Here is a 20418-nt window from a genome sequence, read left to right on the forward strand (position 1 = left end):
GGTCTACACTCTGAAAGAGGAGTACTTATCAACCAGGGGAAGTGGTGCTGGCCAAGGGTTAGAGGCAGAAGGAAGCACCTGGGTCCTTATGTGAAAAGCAGCGAACCTGAGAGGCTGCAGGAAGACTGGTAGCCAGAGTAGAGAGGGCACGAGGGAGGCCCGCAGGAGAGAGTCAGACCAGAGTCCTACCTTGTAGGTGACAGCAAGGACTTTGGTCTTTGTCCTGAAAACAGAGGGAAGCCAGTGAAATGCTAAATAACAGGTGTGTGCCGCAGAAAATGGGATTGTTGGGGAGAGAGGACGACACAGGAGCCCCAAAGCGCTATTGGCCTGCCTTAGAATTGAGAGGAATGGGCAGACTGGAGAGTGTTTGCGGGGTGGAGGGGAAGCAGTTAGTTACAAAAGAATGAGGACTACCAAGAGCTGTGCACTGTGCATGCTGGGGGTGCTTCTGAGCAGAGGCCAATTCAGCAACTAGGTTGGAAGAGTAAGGATGGAGCCAGCCTTCAGGGGGGCTGCTGAGAGTGAAGTAGGGCATGAAGAGTAGCCTTCACTTAAGAAAATGGCACTGGCGAGAAGACAACTTGAAAGGTGCCTGTTTTCCAAAGAGAAAGGTTTTTGTTGTTGTTTGGCATGTTGATTGGCTGAGGGCCACGGATTCATCTTTTAAGGGCCCTAGTGGAAAATCAGCCTTAGAAGAGGAGGAATATTGTTTCCTCTGAAAGAGAGGAAGGGGGCTACAGCATCTAGTGGAGACGTTTAGACTTGTCTCGTTTCCCGAAGCGACGTGGTGTGTGTGTGGCTGGGAGCGCTGGTAAACGCCCAGGGTTCTGGAACGGGCTCCTTCACACGCCAGCTCCGCGACCTGCGGCCAGTGCCTTAAGCCATCTGTGTCTCGCATTCCTCATCTAGAAAATAACAATAGTACCTAGTTCATGAGATGGTCATTAGGATTAAGTGAGTCGTAGTATAATGTGGCTCTTGGTAAACACAAAAATAAGTATAAATACTACACCAGGTAAAGTCTGCAAACCCCCTACGATAAAACAGGAGCAGTATGAGGCACTCCAAAGAACTTTGGTTTTGACTGCCATTCCCAAAGGTTGCTTCTCTGTGTTACCTTCTCACGTTAAATGAGCTCTGGGTGTGGGCTTTTTAAGCAAAGCATTGGATTGAGCAGGACAACGCGGTGGGCTGAACATTGTTACTTCCTGGCTGGTTCCCAAAGGTGACAGAGGAAAGTCTTATGAGGCTTTGCCAACTAAACCTTAGGCTAAACGCGGGTAAAAGACTGTCCTTAAAGTGACAGGAAATTCAGAATCGGGGCCGGGCCCGAGATAAGAAGCCATAGTTTTTGTTACTGTGTTCAGATGTGAGGGCACTGGAAAGCAAGCAAGTTCTCCACCCTGGCCAGGCTTTCCAGAACAATTAGGTATGCAGGGCAGCTCGCAGCCAGCCGGCACAGTGCCCGACCTCAGAGAGGATCGCTGTCAGCTCCAACATTTGCATTTTCTCTGTTCAAAAGCATTTGGCACCTGGTTTGTAATTCTGTATTCATAAGCATTAACTATTCATGAAGGAAAACTGTGGGAAAACTACTAAGACCATAAGTCACTTTACTGGGCCATTTTGGGTTTTTACTTTATCCTCTTTGTTGGTAATGATACAGCTAACACAATCCTAGTTCTCTCTGTAAAAGTATTTATTGTCACTTTTTAACTTCTCCAGCTAGAACATTGGAGGGTAAGGGATATGGTATGAAATAAGGCACTGTATCTTATTTCATATGGGTAGCAAATCACCTCAGTTTATTAAATACTAGATACTTTAGCCTCTGACGTAAAATGCTTCTTGTATTTTATATTGACTTCCTATATACATTAAGACTCTGTTTTCTCATGTCCCACCCATCAATTTATCTATTGCACACTGTTCTGGTTGCTACAGTTTCAGTTCAGTTCAGTCACTCAGTAGTGTCTGACTCTTTTTAACCCCATGGACTGCAGCATGCAAGGCTTCACTGTCCATCACCAACTCCTGGAGCTCTCTCAGACTCATGTCCGTTGAGTCAGTGATGCCATCCGACCATCGCATCCTCTGTCGTCCCTGTCTCCTCCCGCCTTCAATCTTTCCCACCATCAGGGTCTTTTCAAATGAGTCAGTTCTTCGAATCAGGTGGCCAAAGTATTCGAATTTCAGCATCAGTCCTTCCAATGAATATCCAGGACTGATCTCCTTTAGGATGGACTGGTTGGATCTCTTGCATCCAAGGGCCTCTCAAGAGTCCTCTCCAGCACCACAGCTCAAAGCTTCCATTCCTCGACTTTGAGCCTTCTTCACAGTCCAGCTCTCACATCCGTACATGACCACTGGAAAAACCATGGCTTTGGCTAGACGGACCTTTGTTGCCAAAGTAATGTTTCTGCTTTGTAATATGCTGTCTAGGTTGGTCATAACTTGCCTTCCAAGGAGTAAGCGTCTTTTAATTTCATGGCTGCAGTCACCATCTGCAGTGATTTTGGAGCCCCAAAAATAAAGTCTGACACTGTTTCTACTGTTTCCCCATCTATTTCCCATGAAGTGATGGGACCAGATGCCATGATCTTAGTTTTCTGAATGTTGAGTTTTAAGCCAAGTTTTTCACTCTCGTCTTTCACTTTCATCAAGAGGCTTTTTATTTCCTCTTCACTTTCTGCCATAAGGGTGGTGTCATCTGCATATCTGAGGTTATTGATATTTTCTCCCAGCAATAAGTTAAATAAGCAGGATGACAATATACAGCCTTGATGTACTCCTTTTCCTATTTGGAACCAGTCTGTTGTTCCATGTCCAGTTCTAACTGTTGCTTCCTGACCTGCATATAGGTTTCTCAAGAGGCAGGTCAGGTGGTCTGATATTCCCATCTTTTTGAAGAATTTTCCACAGTTTATTGTGATCCACACAGTCAAAGGCTTTGGCATAGTCAATAAAGCAGAAATAGATGTTTTTCTGGAACTCTCTTGCTTTTTCGACGATCCAGCGGATGTTGGCAATTTGATCTCTGGTTCCTCTGCCTTTTCTAAATCCAGCTTGAACATCTGGAAGTTCACAGTTCATGAGCATTACTTTTTTTTTTTTTGAGCATTACTTTACTAGCGTGTGAGATGAGTGCAATTGTGCGGTAGTTTGAGCATTCTTTGGCATTGCCTTTCTTTGGGATTGGAATGAAAACAGACCTTTTCCAGTCCTGTGGCCACTGCTGAGTTTCCCAAATTTGCTGCCATATTGAGTGCAGCACTTTCACAGCATCATCTTTCAGGATTTGGAACAGCTCAACTGGAATTCCATCACCTCCACTACCTTTGTTTGTAGTGATGCTTCCTAAGGCCCACTTGACTTCACATTCCAGGATGTCTGGCTCTAGGTGAGTGATCACAGCATTGTGGTTATCTGGTTCATGAAGATCTTTTTTGTATAGTTCTTCTGTGTATTCTTGCCACCTCTTCTTAATATCTTCTGCTTCTGTTAGGTGCATACCATTTCTGTCCTTTATTGTCCTTGCTGCTGCTACTGCTGCTGCTAAGTCGCTTCAGTCGTGTCCGACCCTGTGCAACTCCACAGACGGCATCCCACCAGGCTCCCCCATCCCTGGGATTCTCCAGGCAAGAACAGTGGAATGGGTTGCCGTTTCCTCCTCCAGTGCGTGAAAGTGAAAGTGAAGTCGTGTCCAACTCTTAGCGACCCCATGGACTGAAACCTACCAGGCTCCTCTGCCCATGGGATTTTCCAGGCAGGAGTACTGGAGTGGGGTGCCATTGCCTTCTCCTTTATTGTCCTTACTTTATGTTAAATTCCTAAAACCATGTTTCTCCCATCAGAAAGTACAATATACTTTATTATATATTTTCTAGGAACAAGAATCTGAAAAAGTGAGATTTATCTCTGTTGATGAAAGTATACCTTAAAGACACACACACTTCTAATGAGTATAATTTTAAGTTTTGCGCCCTTTTTTTTTTTTTTTTTTTACAGGATATTAATGCCCACGCCTGTGTTACTGGTAAGCCCATCAGTCAGGGTGGAATCCACGGACGGATCTCTGCTACTGGCCGGGGAGTGTTCCATGGGATTGAAAACTTCATCAATGAGGCTTCTTACATGAGTATTTTAGGAATGACACCAGGATTTGGAGACAAAACATTTGCGGTTCAGGTAAAAATGTTTGTTGCTCTCTTAAGGAATAACTGATATTCAGGCAGTAAGATTTCCAGTGTTTTCAGATGTGCAGTTTTAAAATCGTATTGGTGTACTGTTGACTTGCAGGGCTGTGTTAGTTTCTGTCGTGCAGCGTAGAGGTTCAGTCACGCACGTGTGTAGATTCCTTTCCGTATTCTTGTCCACTGTGGCTTGTCACAGAATAGTGAATACAGTTTCCTATGCTCTGCAGTAGCACCTTGCTTTTTACCCATCTCATATTCACATCTGCCATTCCCAGACTCCCAGTCCATTCCTCCTTCGCCCCCTCCCCCTTGGCAACTACGAGTCTGTCCTCTATGTCTGTGAGTAGAAACAATTATCTACTGTGGTCTTGGAGGGCTGTTTTTCATGTGGGCGCATCCCTATGTAGCCTGCATGGGTTTAGTGCTGTTTTCATGCGAGGGCCATTTTTAGCATGGGTGCCCGCCGCCTCTTTCGTCAGTGTATGCTAGCCGTTATCCCCTTGATAGGAAATGTGACCAAAGCCTGCACTAGGTATTCAGCGAGGCCACCCCTTTGCTCTGCACGGCCCAAGGGCTCAGCTCTGATTTCAGCCCCGCTCTGTGCATGGGAAATCTGCCAGTGCCAGCTGCAAGAGCCCAGCAAGGGGGCAGCAGGGGTGTGTGTCCCCAGTGCCTGCAGAGAAAGAGGATGCGTGGCAACCCTGCCCCTCGCTTCAGGTGCCACTTACAGTGGCATGCCCTTACACTCCTGTGTCCCTGGCAGGTCCAAGCTTCCTCATAGACACGCTGCTGCAGCCATGCCACACTCAGGCTGTCTCCATGCAGCCAATAGCAGTCCTCCCCCAGGTCTGTCCTCTAAAGTCTGAGTTTCAGCACTCACCCCCCACCTCCGCCAGCAGACGTGTATTTCAGGCTGGGGTGCGCAGGGTGGTGGCATGGACAGTCTGTGCAGGTCCCCTCTCTGATCTGCCTGCCACAGAACAGTTGTTGCTCTCTTCTGAGCCTCTGAACCCCTTTCCTGATCTCCCCCACCTGTGAGGCGGCTTCCCAGGATACAGGAACTTCTCCCCTTTTGTAGCTCCCTTCCAGGGCTTCCCTGGTGGCTCAGACAGTAAAGAATCCTTCTGTAGTACGAGAGACCAGGGTTCAGTCCCTGGGTCAGGAAGGATTCCCTGGAGAAGGGAATGGCTACCTGCTCCAGTATTCTTGCCTGGAGAATTCCATGGACAGAGGAGCCTCACAGGCCACAGGCCATGGGGTCACAAAGAGTTGGACACAGCTGAGTGATTAACACTTTTACACTTTCACTCCAAGGACACAGGTCCCATTCCACTTCCCCCCTTTTTTTTTTTCTTTCATCCTACCTGATTAATAGATCTTTAAAGATCTAAACAAACAGATCTCTCTAGTCCTTTCAGGCGTTTGAGGTCTAGTGATTAGTAGGTATTCTGTGAAAATTGTGCCATTCGCAGATATATTTTTGATGTATTTCTGGGGAGAGGCGAGTTCCACATCCTTACACTCTCAGTTGGAGCCTTTAAAATTTGATCTTTTGGATCTTTTAAGGTTTAAAGTGGACATTTGCAGAGTAATACATCCTCTTAAACTATTATGTGTATACACAGTGATCCAGATTTCAGCTTTTGCTCAATGTTTGATTAGTTTGCTTAGAAGAATTGAAATTAAGTTGAACTCTACTTTAAAATAAGACTCATATTCCTCCCAGTTAGTGACTTTATCTTTTCATGACCATAGGATATCTGGCCATCAGGGACTGAAATCCTACTTAGTTACCATTTCTTTATAAGTCAGCAAGCTGCTCGTAACTGAACATCTTCAGGACTCACTAGCACAAATTACAAAGGGTTGAGTTCTGAATTCCAAAACACAGAAATTTATTATTGAAGAGAGACATGGTTTCTTTTGTCAAAAGGATTTTGAGAATTACTTCTAAACTAATAGCATGTGTATTGGTCAGAATAAGACTTAACCATCTGTGCTAGGACTTTGATTTTTGTTTCATGTACAACTGTTCTTCACAGGGATTTGGTAATGTGGGCCTGCACTCTATGAGATATTTACATCGTTTTGGTGCTAAATGTGTTGCTGTTGGTGAGTCTGATGGCAGCATATGGAATCCAGATGGTATTGACCCAAAGGAACTGGAAGACTTCAAATTGGTATGTTGTTCTAATATCTGAGGAGTTTGACCACCTGGATGTTATAAAGTTGAAATAAGCATTGTTGAAATCTGTTTCCATTGCTTTTTTTAGATTAATTTTTATTGGGATTACAATGGTGCACTACTTTCTGCTGTACAGTGAAGTGAATCAGGTGTACATACATCCACTTGTGGGTTCCGTCCATGTGGGTCATTTACAGGGTACTGAGTAGGGTTCCCTGTGCTACACAGTAGGTTCTTCCTGCTCATCTATTTTTATATGTACTGGTCTGTCAGTCCCAATCTCTCAGTTTATCCCTCCCCCACTTTCCCCCTCGGTGACCGTAAGTTTATCTTCTTCATCTGTGACTCTGTTCCTGTTTTGTAGATGCGTTCATTTATGCCCTTTTTAGATTGCACACACAAGCAGTATCATGTATTTGTCTCTCTGCCTGCCTTTCTTCACTCAGTAGGGACTCTGTTCCTGTTTTGTAGATGCGTTCATTTATGCCCTTTTTAGATTGCACACATGAGCAGTATCGTGTGTTTGTCTCTGTCTGCCTTTCTTCACTCAGTAGGACAGTCTCTAGGTCCGCTCGTGTCGCTGCCGATGGCGTTGTTTCCTGCTCTTTTATGGCTGAGTAATATCCCATTGTATATGTGCACCATCTCTTCTCCATCCATTCCTCTGCCAGGGGACATTTATGTGGCTTCTGTGCCCTGGCTACTTACATCTATCTTTTTGAATTATAGTTTTCTCCAGATACATGCCCAGGAGGGGATGGCTGAATCATACTGTAGCTCTATTTGTAGGTACCTCCATACTACGCTTCATATTGGCTATGCCAAATTCACATTCCCACCAGCGGTGTAGGTGGGTTCCCTTTTCTCTGCAACCTGTCCAGCATTGTTTGCAGATTTCTTGTTGATGGCCATGCTGACCCTGTAAGGTGGTAGCTCATTGTACAGTTGTTTTGTTTTTAGTATTTTTCTTTCTTTATTGGCTGTGCTGTATTTTCATTGCTGTGCTTCAGTTGCAGTGAGAGGAGGCTACTCTCTAGGCGCCATGCGGGGACTTCACAGGCTGTAGGGCACGAGGGCTTCAGTAGCTGCCGCTCCTGGGCTCTGGGGCGCAGGCCCAGTAGTTGAAGCGCACAGACTTAGTTGCCCCAAGGCATGTGGATTGTTCCCGGATCAGGGATCAAACTGGTGTCCCCTGCACTGCAAGGTGGATTCTTAACCACTGAACCTCCAGGGAAGCCCTTCGTTGTAGTTTTTTTTTTTTTCCTTCGTTGTAGTTTTGATTTTCGTTTTCTAATAATTAGTGATGCTGAGCATCTTTTCATGTGCCTCTTGGCCATCTGTATGTCTTCTTTGGAGAAATATCTATTCAGGTCTTCCATTCATTCGTTTGTTTTTTTAATGAGCTGCATGAGTATATTTTGGAGATTAATCCCTGTTGGTCTCTTCATTTGCAAATATTTTCTCCCTTCTGTGCGCTGTCTTTTCACTTTGTTTGCTTATGAGACTTCATATCATAGGCACTGAACATAAACATTTAAACTCTGTTGCAACCATTAATTCTGATTTTTAATCAATAATAGCAACATGGAACAATCCTGGGCTTCCCCAAAGCAAAGATCTATGAAGGGAGCATCTTGGAGGTTGACTGTGACATACTGATCCCTGCTGCCAGCGAGAAGCAGCTGACCAAGTCCAATGCACCAAGAGTCAAAGCCAAGGTGACATGACGATGGGTTCCACCTTACTAATGTGATTGAAGGTCATAGAAAAGCTCTAATAGGTTTCTTCTTTAAAAAAAAAAAGCTTTACTGGGATATAATTCACATATAGTTCCCCAGCATGCAGTTTAAAGGGGAATTTTTTGTCTCTCCCAGCCCTCTCCCGTGCACACATCTCTGAGGCTCAGCTGGAGGTGATTTCACAGTGTTATCAGCATTTCTCTATGTTTCTAACTTTCTTGCAGATCATTGCTGAAGGTGCCAACGGACCGACAACTCCAGAAGCTGATAAGATTTTCCTAGAGAGGAACATTATGGTTATTCCAGTAAGTAAACTATGTTTGCCAGATTTTATATGTACTCAGAGTCATAATTGTTTTTTGCAAGGAATTGTGAGGAGAGGATTGTTAGTTTCCCAAGCCTTAGTGAATTTTTCATCTTTATTTTGCTTTTAAGAAAATAAAGTGGAAGTGTGGTTAATATAATAAGCCTGTCGGAAAAAAAAAAAAGACAGTTCACTTGGACCTGAACATTTTCTTTCAACTTCAGGCTCTTTCTTGAGTATGTATTTAGACTTCTTAAATCCAGTTATATAAATGTGAAATGTGCTAGAAATACTACTGTAACTTGCAAATGTTCCTCGCTCCTTTTACTCAGAAAGCTAATATGAGTAACATGTGCTTAAGTTTTTCAGTGGTTAAGCATGGGGTCTGTAGCAAAAGGTCATAAGAAGTTAGTGTTGACTTGTGATGCATTTTGAAGAACTCCTTTTGCTGCAAGCACTTTAAAAATTTCAGCTAAACTGAATTTCTTAAGTGTAAAATTTCTGCCTCTAAGATATATATGGGAAGTTTGAAATTTAATCTGCTTTCACATTGAGCTCTTATGTTCACTGTAAGCTTTTACTACAACCATCATCTCATTTTTTTGTATATAGGATCTCTACCTGAATGCTGGAGGAGTGACAGTGTCTTACTTTGAGTGGCTGAAGAATCTAAATCATGTCAGCTACGGTCGTTTGACCTTCAAATATGAAAGGGATTCTAACTACCACTTGCTTAGTGAGTTCTGATTATTGTGTTCTCTAAGAGTAAGCTTTTGGACCACCTTAAAGGTTGGGGAAAGCCTGTGTTTAATAAAAGGACTAATTTCCTTTTTTGTTTTTCCCCAAAAAAATTCCAAGATAATTCTGATATGTATCTGAGTTTTAAAAAGTAATTACAGGTTTTTCTATTAAATGGTAGTTTTGGTGATATAGAATTCTGTTATTTTTCTATTAACCAATAATGAGATAGTGGTATTAAGTGAGTAATAGTTACATAATTAGATGTTTTTTTCTTTTAGTTTTTAAAATTTTTTTTTAAACTGGAGGATAATTGCTTTACAATATTGTGTTGGTCTCTGCCATACATCAACATGAATCAGCCATGGGTATACATGAGTCCCCTCCCTCTGGAACCTCCCTCCCCCACTTCTTATTTAATCTCAGAGTAGGAAACCATTCTGTCTCATGAGTCTTAGACCAAAAATATACAATTTCTTTAGAGGTATTCAATATATGAAGTCTCCAGAATGTATTTATATTCCAGTGTTTATTCTGCAAGTGTTCCCAGAACATGATCTGTAAGTTAGTAGTATATAAAGAGTATCATTTTAAACCCTGTTGATACTCATCCATTGCTTTCTCAGATTGCTCTTGGTAAAGACCTATCTAGTGTCAAGAATTTTTTGCATCTTCTGATAAGAATGCTTTTAGTCTTTGACTAGAGTAGGCTTCAGAGTTAACACTAGTATTTTCCTCAAGCTAAAATAAGACCAAGACCTCCAGCTGAGCTTTACTGAGCCCACTGAGAATCTGGGTGAAGTTTTCCATCAATTTCCATTCCTTTTTCTTTTTAAAAGAGCCAAGGAAAAACCCTGGTAATGGGTGTTATGGAAACAGATCGGTGACCTAAATTCACACTTACATAGGAATTTGGCAAAGTGCTTTATCCTTTTAGCTCAGTTTTAAATGAGTAACCCTTTTATGTCATTAGCGTTGAAGGTTTCTAAAACTATTCAGTTTAGGATTGTGAATATAGTTTGGGCTACTTTGGGTTGTATTTCATTTGTTTTTTCCTACTAGCGTTTTATCTTCATTTCTCGGCTTTTTATAGTGTCTGTTCAAGAGAGTTTGGAAAGGAAATTTGGAAAACATGGTGGAACTATTCCCATTGTACCCACAGCAGAGTTCCAAGACAGGATATCGGTGAGTGTGCTCGTGACGGCATTTTCCATGCACGGCCGGCTCTCTTCTTCAGATTAGGCCGGATAGATTAAATGGGCTTAAGGGGTGGTGACCAACATGACCACTATATGGCTTCCCTTTTTATTATGTTCTAAAAATGGAGTATCTTAGCATGAAATAATTCATGGTTCTACTGCTTTTGATACTTCTACAATACAGATGACTCAGCAAGTGATTCTAACACGATTGTGAAGAATTATTGTGTATGTTGACTCTCAAGCTTTAGAGAAATAGAACTGAAAAGTAAACATTAGATTGACTTATATAAAGATTGCAATTGCAATATGGACACATTAAGAAAACAGATGAGAAAGGATATTTTATGTTAATTAGCTTTCAATAGATTATATTAATACACATCATAAAGAGAATCTCTTTACCAGTAAATGGCATACATCATGAAAAAAATCACAGGAAATAGGCTTAGAAGAAATGTTTAACCTCATTGTTAAAGAAATACAAATTAAAATAAGGATCCTTTAACGTATTAAACTAGCTTAAACAATGGATCTTATACTCACCATGTCTGTGGTGAAGCAGTTGTACCTTTATTCTGCTGACAGTGCAAAAATGTTATTAAAGTGTTGCTGCTCTTCGACACTATAATAACATCCCTTCTGGGAATTAATCCTACAAAAACAGTTCTAAAGGAGAGGAATAATTCTGTGCATAATGTCACTGAACTGTGTGTGTAGTCATTTTCAAAATTAGGTTTGATTTAACATTCTGGTGGGGGGTGGGAGGGCCATAAAATGGCTAAGTGATATATCTTATGAAATAGTCCATCATAGAAAATATAATTTAAGACTGTTACAACATGAGGAAATGTCAAGGGCTTTGTTTTGAACGAGAAGATACGCTCTTTGCACTCTGGATACTCACTGTTCTCTTCCAAGAACCTTCCGCTTTTCCGCAACTATGCATCCCTGGTTTTGGTCCCTCCTTTTGGAAAACCCAGACCTGCTCCCTGCTTGAGTATCGTCACATCTCTGTCCCCTGGAAGTTCCCTCCGTGTGCCAGCATTTCATCTGTCCTTCCATCGCAGGGAAGTTACGTGCGTCCCCAGGCCCCGCCGCTGCAGCAGCCCTAAGGTGGGCTTCTTCCTCCTCCCGTGGTCGCCCCACATCCTAGCACATGGCCCGCACATAGCGGCCAGTGTATCAGTGTATCAGCAACTTTCAAATGCTTTCAGTGCTTCCAATTCTTGATTTTAAGGCTGTTTCTCATCTCTTATTGACTTATTTATTACAGGAGTTTTGTAGTAAGTTTTAGCTGAAAAACAAGTTTTTGCCCCCACCTCCCTTCCTCTAGTCTCCCCTCCCCAGCCATGATCTGGCCCTGCCAGGACCTGTGTCATTGACTTGATCATATTTTCACTGTCCCCATTACCCCTGCTGCTGCTGCTAAGTCATGTCAGTCGTGTCCGACTCTGTGCGACCCCATAGACAGCAGCCCACCAGGCTTCCCTGTCCCTGGGATTCTCCAGGCAAGAACACTGGAGTGGGTTGCCATTTCCTTCTCCAGTGCATGAAAGTGAAGAGTGAAAGTGAAGTCGCTCAGTCTTGTCCGACTCTTCGCGACCCCTGCCCACCAGGCTCCTCCGTTGATGGGATTTTCTAGGCAAGAGTACAGGAGTGGGGTGCCATTGCCTTCTTTCACTTAAATTCCATTCACCATCATTACAGTCACTCCCTGGTCTTGTTTTGCTTCATCACACCCTCTTGTTAACACCAGAACCTGATGAAATTCCGTGCTCTGCCTCCTTCATTCCTTCCCTGTAGCAGGAGGCCCCACTGACTCTTCAAACTCTAACTTCAAGTAGGCTCTCAGTTCCCCAGCAATTAAGTTACTTTTCCCTGTTCCACTCATCTTCTCATTTTCCTGGTGATGATATCATATTTTCTCCTTTTTTCCTCCCCTGCACTCCAGTTCATGCCCTGGTATCTGTTCACAGCAAAGCGAAGCATCAGGGAACTTGCAGCTTCTGGTATCTGTACCCTGTTATTATTCTAGAGAAACTCTTTGTGCTTCCATCTCAGCCTGCATCTTGTTCTGGGCAACTGGATGGCCTGTTTTCAATTTCTCAAAGGTTTTCAATTCCCAGCAGACCTTTGCCTCTTTTGCATCATCAATTTTCCCTCGTCAGTCATTCCTATCAATGTAACAAATGCTGTCTTAAGAAAATATAAATCTTTCAATCACACTTGCCCTTCCAGGTCTTGTCATTTTTATTTCCTGTATAGCAAGGGCCTCCAGCCCCTGGGTACCGTCTGTGGCCTATTAGGAACCAGCTGCACAGCGGGAGGCGAGCAGCAGGCAAATGGGTGAAGCTTCGTCTGTAGTTATAGCCACTCCCCACTGCTGGCAGTACCACCTGAGCCCCGCCTCCTATCAGGTCAGCGATGGCATGGTATTCTCCTAGGAGCACAAACCCTACTGTGACTGGCACAGGCTCACAGCATTTAGTGCCTGGTGACCCGAGGTGGAGCTGGAGCCGTGGTGCTGGCACCCTGGAGCGGCTGCAGATACAGATCATCAGCAGATCTGCCTGCACAGGGACCGTGTAAGTCAGTTGCTTGGAGCTCATACCAGAACCCTGTCAGCGAGTGGGGAGTGATGGTGAGCTGTATACTTCGTTATATATCACAGTGTGATAATAATAGAAATAAAGTGCACAATAAATGTGCTTGAGTCACCCCAAAACCGTCCTTCCTCCCCAGTCCGTGGGAAGACTGTCTTCCCCAAAACACGTCCCCGGTGCCAAAAAAGTAGGGGACCGCTGCTAATACAGCATACCTCCGTAAAAGGTGCATATACTGTTCTCAGTTCTTCTACATCCATACCTCCTGTTCTGCCCAGCACACCACCAAAACTGCTCTTGTCCAGGTAACCAGTTTGGCAGCATTGCCAGATTGTCATTTGCCATGTTGTCGTTTTCCAGTTCTCATCTTCCTCCGCTGGTCACAGGTGATCACTCCCCGTGGAATACGTCTTAACTCCCAGGGTGCCGCATCCTCCTGGGTTTCTCCCTGCCTCACCCGCCAGCCCTTCTGCTGATCCCTGTCATCACTCTGCCCTGTTAACAGTGGAAGCCCTCAGGCCCTGAGCCATTCTTAGTTTGAATCCAAAATTCTGATGATCTTAGCGGCATGGTTTTTAAGTGTGTGTGCTGTTTCCCCCACTAGAATCTAAACTATGAGAGGAGAGAATTTTCGTTGTTCTGTTTCCTGCTGTGTCCTCAGTACCTCGAAGAGTTCCTAGCACATAGTACATACGCAGCATTTGAGTGAATGAGTGAAAGGCATAGCAGTGTTCACTTGTATAGCGAGTGTTTCCTAATTTGGTAGAACAAGTTTGGAATAAGGTTTAACCCATGTTTCTTAATTGATACAAATGTTATACAAATGTACCTTCCTGAGTGAACACATATTAATTGGATAAAGTTCAGAAGTATATCTTGCCTGAAAGAAAACAATTCTATCTCACTGTATATTGACTTAAGAATCCATTGTTCTCTGACAGGTGAAGCATGTCTTTGTATGGTTTTGGTTAAACTATTCTTTTTCCTAACAGGGTGCCTCTGAGAAAGACATCGTGCACTCTGGTTTAGCTTACACCATGGAGCGCTCTGCCAGGGTACGTATGCAGATGCTGTTTGTGTTTCTGCTGGTTACATGAAGTGCAGCTCAGCCGTGTCTCCTCAGCCGCCCGATTGTGTGTGCAGTGACAGAAAATATCAGTCTGTTTAAATGTTCCAGAACGTGTGCTTTTTCATTCTTAAATGATGAGTGTTGTTTCCAGGGTCCTCAATATGTTTTCCAGACTTTGAAATAATTAATGCCAAGTTAGGAGGAGTGATGTTTAGCTTAGTCAGCCAAACTGGATTGCAGCTCAGTGCACATTACTCTGTTATAGCTATAGGAAGCTACCTTACTGCATAGAATTTGGTATATGTGAAAGTTTTCTTGACAACTTGATCATTATTTCAAAGCCTTTGAAGCACAGTTTGAGTCCAGTTTTCTTAATTTCTTCTCAAGTTCAGATTCTATCCACTTGGCATTAAGTTGAAATAGCAGAGCAGATATTAATCATGGTGTTTGCCGTTAATTTTTTTTAGATAACTAGCATACTGTAGGAGAAGGCAATGGCACCCCACTCCAGCACTCTTGCCTGGAAAATCCCATGAATGGAGGAGCCTGGTGGGCTGCAGTCCATGGGGTCGCTAAGAGTCGGACACAACTGAGCGACTTCACTTTGACTTTTCACTTTCATGCACTGGAGAAGGAAATGGCAACCCACTCCAGTGTTCTTGCCTGGAGAATCCCAGGGACAAGGGAGCCTAATGGGCTGCCGTCTATGAGGTCGCACAGAGTCAGACACGACTGAAGTGACTTAGCAGCAGCAGCAGCGTACCGTAAATTCACCCTTTTAAAATACATAACAAAACATCCTTTAAGTATGTTCACAAAGCTATGTAGCCACCACCACTAACCCCAGAACATTTCCATCACCCCATCCTTAGTTCATTTAATTATTAGTGTATATCATACTTACTTCAGATTACTAGATGTCTAAGGGGCCTAGAGATAGCTCGCATCTTAAATTCTGAAGAGTAGAGTAGCACCTTCTTGTTGCCTAAACAGTAGTTTGTATTAATTCCAGAGAATTAATCGTTCCCAACTAGGAGTTGTTCCTCTGCCTAAGTAGTTTCTCTTTGGCTGTACAAATCCGGTCCTAAAGTGGTACCGGGTGACGTACCAGGCTCCTACGCGCCTGTGTTCATAGACTGGCTGCTTGAGTCGGGCTGATAACCACTGCGCTTCCCCCTTCACCTCAGCAAATCATGCGCACGGCCATGAAGTATAACCTGGGGCTGGACCTGAGAACGGCCGCCTACGTCAACGCCATCGAGAAGGTCTTCAGGGTGTACAACGAGGCTGGCGTGACCTTCACATAGACCAGGCTGTGGCTGACTTCCTCACTGCCCTTTCACCTCTTCATCTGCAGACCTATCACGAGTTTACATGTAACCACGGAAATCTCTCTCTCATGACTTAACAGATAATGGACACCATTTGCAACAAGTCAATCCAAATCAGCCCCTTAAGAAAATTAAGGTTAGGGGATCATGTATAAGCTAATAGGTGATCGTAGAAATTAGCTATTCCAGAGAGTCGTTTGGGCATTTTGCCTATAAATACAGTTTCTTCTGCCTGCCTGTGCTGCCTTTCTCCATGGCTGCTCCTCGGCACAGTCGGCTGTGGCCCTAGGAAGGCACCTGCCGGCCAAGACCAGTCGGTCACTTGCCGCTTCGGCTCTGAACACGTCTGCCAGGAGCTTTGACACACGTAAGAAGCAGGTACGTGGCATTTTCAGGAGGTAGCATGGTTCTCAAGTGAGTTATTGGTATTTTACATCAGCAAAATAACTCGATCTTACAGGTTACAAACAAAAACAAAACTGTTTCTCTTTATGTATTTTATTTTAGAAAAAGTACATGCTGCTGTAAGAAAATTGCCTTTAATCATTTAACAAGCCTAACCTTGACTCAAGCAGTGAATGCCTATAAACATAATAAATGAAAAAAGCTAGTATTTTTATAACATAAAACAGTATCATTTATAGCTTGTCAATTGCATACTGTCATCCAGCAAAAATAAAAAGCCCAGTAGAGAATTAAGTTATCTTCATACCTGCAAATGATGGAGGCTATTTTTGTTAAGGCTGTCGAATTTACTAACCACAATTATGATATATAGTCCAAAGAATGTAGTAACCTCCTTATCATGTTAATTAATTGTTCTCTTTTGAAGATCTGTTGCATTGACTAATTGAACGATAATTCAAGTAGAGTGTCCCAGAAAAAACTGCTTGGGCTCCCTCTTCGGAGTCTGGCTGGCAGCCCTGAGCATTGCCAATGGCCCCAACTCGCCCTGACTTTGTGTCCTCGTTTGGAGGCCTCATCTCTGTGCGCGGCTTCCGCCCCAGTGGGCTGGAAGCAACTTGGGGTGTGTTTTGTTGGGAGTTGTTTGGCCAGGGCCTTTGAACAGTAGTGTCCCAATGAAGTACTAGAGAGTATTTATGTAAGAATGAGCTTTTCTTTTTTTTTTAAACAATAATATCCTTTTAGAAATTTCTAACTACTTTGTAACTGCATGACTTAACCTGGTGATACAACAGTTATTAAAAAGACTACCTTTTCCAAAGCTTATGTTTCTTTTCTGTGTTTTTGTATTTGATATGTTTGCCTTTTTCAGTAGATGATAAAACTAATTGGGTTTCTGAAATTTTTGAAACAAACACATACATAACGTATCTTTGGATTATATTGAGCAGCCCAAATTTGATCCTTGGATTCTTGTCTGTTTTAGTCTATGAAACAAGATCAATGGCTGTTCTCAGGGAAGAGGTTCTAGTGCTTAAAACTGATGTACCAACATAATTTATATACCTTTTTTTATATATAAGTACTTTTTAACAAAGGGAGGTTTTGTTGATTATGGTTTTGTTTTTAATAATTTAGTCACAGGTTATAACAAGACAGAATGCTAATAATCATAGTATTCATATGATTCATAGTAATCATAGTATCCATAATCAACAACTGGATTCTAGACCTGATTCCACCAGCTTATATAGCTGGCAAATCTGGAACATAACTTTCAGCTGAACTTGGTGTCTGTTTTGTACTGAGTCTGTCTCTCCATGGTTCTGAGCATCTGGTCAAGGAGTAGAGAAGCCCATGGCACTGTGGTCATGGCAAGCCCTTCCCAAGCACAGTGATGTCTATTTGCATTCTAAATGGAACATTAAAATAGGGGTGGGGGAGGCAGGGAGAGATGTGAAAACAAGCTCCGTAATATTTGGAACAATACCGAGTGGGTGAGTAGAGTTTAGGTCATGTGAAAGTGGGATGATGAATCCTAGTGTGGTCTTTGGTTGACGTTTTGGGAGTGTTTATATAGTCATGCTGCGCCTCCAGCATTGCAGGCAGATTGTTTACCGCTGAGCCACCAGGGAAGCCCTGACACCTATGAGGTTAGTATTATCCTTATACCAAAGCCAGGCAGAGACGAGAAGATTACACACCAGTATCCTGTGTGTGTGTGTGTGTGTGTGTGTGTGTGTGTGTGTGTGTCTGTGTGTGTGTGTGCGGGTGTGTGTGTGTGTGTGTGTGTGTGCCGGGGCTTCCCTGGTGGCTCGGTGCCACGCAGTGAGAATCAGCTGCGATGCAGGAGACACAGGTTCAGTTCCTGGGTCAGGAAGCTCCCCTGCAGAAGGCAATGAAAGCCCACTCCAGTATTATCACCAGGAAAATCCCATGGACAGAGAAACCTGGTGGGCTACAGTCCATGGGGTGCAAAAAAAGTCAGACGCAGCGTGGCAACCAAACAGTATATGGGAGAGATTATATATATAAACAATATTCAGTGTCCTGTAACATGAGTCAGAACTGCCATCATTTAAAAGTCTACAAATAATAAATGTTGGAGAGTATGTTGAGAAAAGGAAACCATCTTACACTGTTAGTGGGATTATAAATTGTGTAGACATTATAGAAAACAGTGTGGAAGTTACTTAAAAAAAAAACGAGGTACCATATGGTCCAGAAATCTGTGTCTAGGGCATGTGTCCAGACAAATCTCTAGTTCCAAACGATACATGGATCCCTACGTTCATAGCAGCATAACAGAATAGCCAGGACGTGGAGACAACCACAGTGGCCACTGGCATGAACGGATAAAGAAGCCGTGGTGCGTATACTGGAAACATACTCAGCCACACGGAAGAGTGAAATAATGCCATTTGTAGCAACATGGTGAGCCTTGAAACTACCACAGTAAGTGAAGTAAATCAGGAGAAGACAAATACCATATCACTTACATGTGGAGTCTAGAATATGACAAATGTACATACCTACCAAATAGGAAGACTCAGAGAACAGATTTGTGGTTGCCAAGGGAGAGGGAAGTAGGGGAGGGAAGGACTGGGAGTTTCGGATTAGCGTATGTGATTGAGTATATAGGATGGATAATCAAGGCCCTACTGTATTAACATGGAACTATATTCATTATCCTATAATAAACCATAATGAAAAGGCATATGTATAACTGAACCACTTTGCTGCATACCAGAAACTAACACGGCACTATAAGCCAATTCCTCAATTTAAAAAAATACCCCTTAGTAACAAAGACACGAAAGTATTCAGAAACTTTCTGAATATCCAAGAGCACAAAAATACATACATCATACCTACATCATGATCATGTAGGATTTATCCCAGGAATGCAAGGATGGATCAACATAAGAAATCAATCTGAAATCTTTTTTATGAATGAAGATGGCGCCAAAGGTGGAGAAAGAAGCTGCTGCACCTCTCAAAGCCAAAGCTACAGTAAAGGCTTTGAAAAGCCAACAAAGCAGTGTTCAAAGGCATCCACAGCCACAAAAAAAAAGGAGATCCGGACATCACACACATTCTGACAGCCCAAAACACTGTGACTCAGGAGGCAGCCTGAATAACCCTAGAAGAGCACCTGTAACAGAAACAAGTCTGACCGCTATGCCATCATCAAGCTCCCCCTCCCCAGAGTCAGCCACGAAGGAAACATAACACTGGTATTCACTGTGGATGTCAAGGCCAACAAGCACTGGATTAAACATGCTGTGAAAAAGCACTGTGATGTTGACATGGCTAAGGTCAACACCCTGATCAGACCTGATGAAGGCATATGTTTAACCGGCTCCTGACTACAATACTTTGGATATTGCAAACAAAACTGGGATCGTCTAAAATGAGTCCAACTGGCTAATTCTAAATATAAAAGTTTTCACTGTATAAACATGAAGAAATCAATCTAATAAACCCCATTAACTGAACAAAGGGGAGAGGGGACACATAATATCAATCGCTGTGGAAAAAGCACTTGACAAAATCCAAGACCGTGTCTAAACATAAACAACAGTTATGAAAACCCCACAGCTAATATACTCATCAGTGAAAAACAGAAAGCTTTCCCTGAAGAACAATGTTCTTGCTTTCACCCTGTTATTCTACATTATACTGGAAGTCCCAGCCAGAGCAATTAGGCAAAAAAAAAAGCCATCTGAATTGGAAAACAAGATAAACTGTTTACAGATTACATGATTCTATATACAGAAAATCCCATAGAACACACACGCGCGCGCGCTCGCTCTCTCTCTCTCTCTCTCTCTCTACTGGAACTAATACACAAACTAAGCAAAGTTGCAGGGCACAAGACCAACACTCAAAAATCAGTTTTCCTGTGCATCAGCAAAGAGCAATCTGTAAAGGAAATTAAGAAAACAATTTCACTTACAATAGTATCCAGATGAATAAAATGTCTGGGAGGAAATAAATTTAACCAGGGAGGTGAAAGCCTTACAGACCAATGGAATAGAACTTAGAGTCCAGAAACTTCTGTGGTTAACTGATTTTTTTTTAACATTAGTGCCAACATCATTTGTATTAGTTCCCCAAGGCTGCCTTAAAGTACCACAAATTGGACGGCTTAAAACCACAGAACTTTTGGGACTTCCCCGGTGGTCCAGTGGTTAAGAATCCACCTTCCAAAGCAGGGGACGTGGGTTTGATCCTTGGCTGGGGACTAAGTCTGGGCCACAACTACTGAGCCACGTGCCACAGCTAGCAAAGCCCGTACCACAGCGACTAAGACCCAACACAGCCAAAAATACATAGCTAAACAAACATTTTTAAAAAAACACATGGAACTTTATTGTCTTGTAGTTTGGGCTGCAATAAATTGAGGTGTCAGCAGGACCATGCTTTCCCTGAAGCCCAAAGGGAAGAACTCCTTACCTTTCTCTAGCTTTTAGTGGTGGCCATCAAGCCGTGGCACTCTTTGGCTTGCAGCTGTGTCACTCCAATCTCTGCTTCTGTTGCCACGTGGCCAAGGTCCCTCTGTGTGTGTGTTCTTATAGGGACACCAGTTATACCGGACTAAGTATCCACCTTACTCCATTATGACCTCATCTTAACTAGTT

The 20418-nt window shown here is 43.1% G+C and overlaps 1 protein-coding gene and 1 long non-coding RNA gene across 2 annotated transcripts in view; one reads left to right on the plus strand and one right to left on the minus strand.

Moving 5' to 3' along the window:
• The window catches only part of GLUD1 (glutamate dehydrogenase 1), a 38643-nt gene extending 22048 nt beyond the window's left edge, over positions 1-16595 (plus strand). Inside the window, exons 6-13 of the mRNA XM_086381146.1 lie at positions 4012-4191; positions 6242-6379; positions 7965-8102; positions 8348-8428; positions 9040-9163; positions 10259-10350; positions 13963-14025; positions 15227-16595. Of these exons, the coding sequence (XP_086237272.1) occupies positions 4012-4191; positions 6242-6379; positions 7965-8102; positions 8348-8428; positions 9040-9163; positions 10259-10350; positions 13963-14025; positions 15227-15346 (936 nt within the window). The 3' untranslated portion in view covers positions 15347-16595. The remainder of the gene's footprint in view (positions 1-4011; positions 4192-6241; positions 6380-7964; positions 8103-8347; positions 8429-9039; positions 9164-10258; positions 10351-13962; positions 14026-15226) is intronic.
• On the minus strand, positions 581-20371 carry LOC147342773 (uncharacterized). Its single transcript, XR_015156566.1, has 2 exons — positions 20234-20371; positions 581-908 (listed from the first exon to the last, which is right to left on the minus strand). It is a non-coding gene; the product is annotated as an uncharacterized LOC147342773 (long non-coding RNA).
• Positions 20372-20418: the final 47 nt, after the last annotated feature.

The sequence above is a fragment of the Bos grunniens genome, chromosome 28, assembly GCF_055505025.1.
Source record: "Bos grunniens cultivar Pamir isolate PY7600 chromosome 28, Bosgru_T2T1.0, whole genome shotgun sequence".
NCBI lineage: Eukaryota > Metazoa > Chordata > Mammalia > Artiodactyla > Bovidae > Bos > Bos grunniens.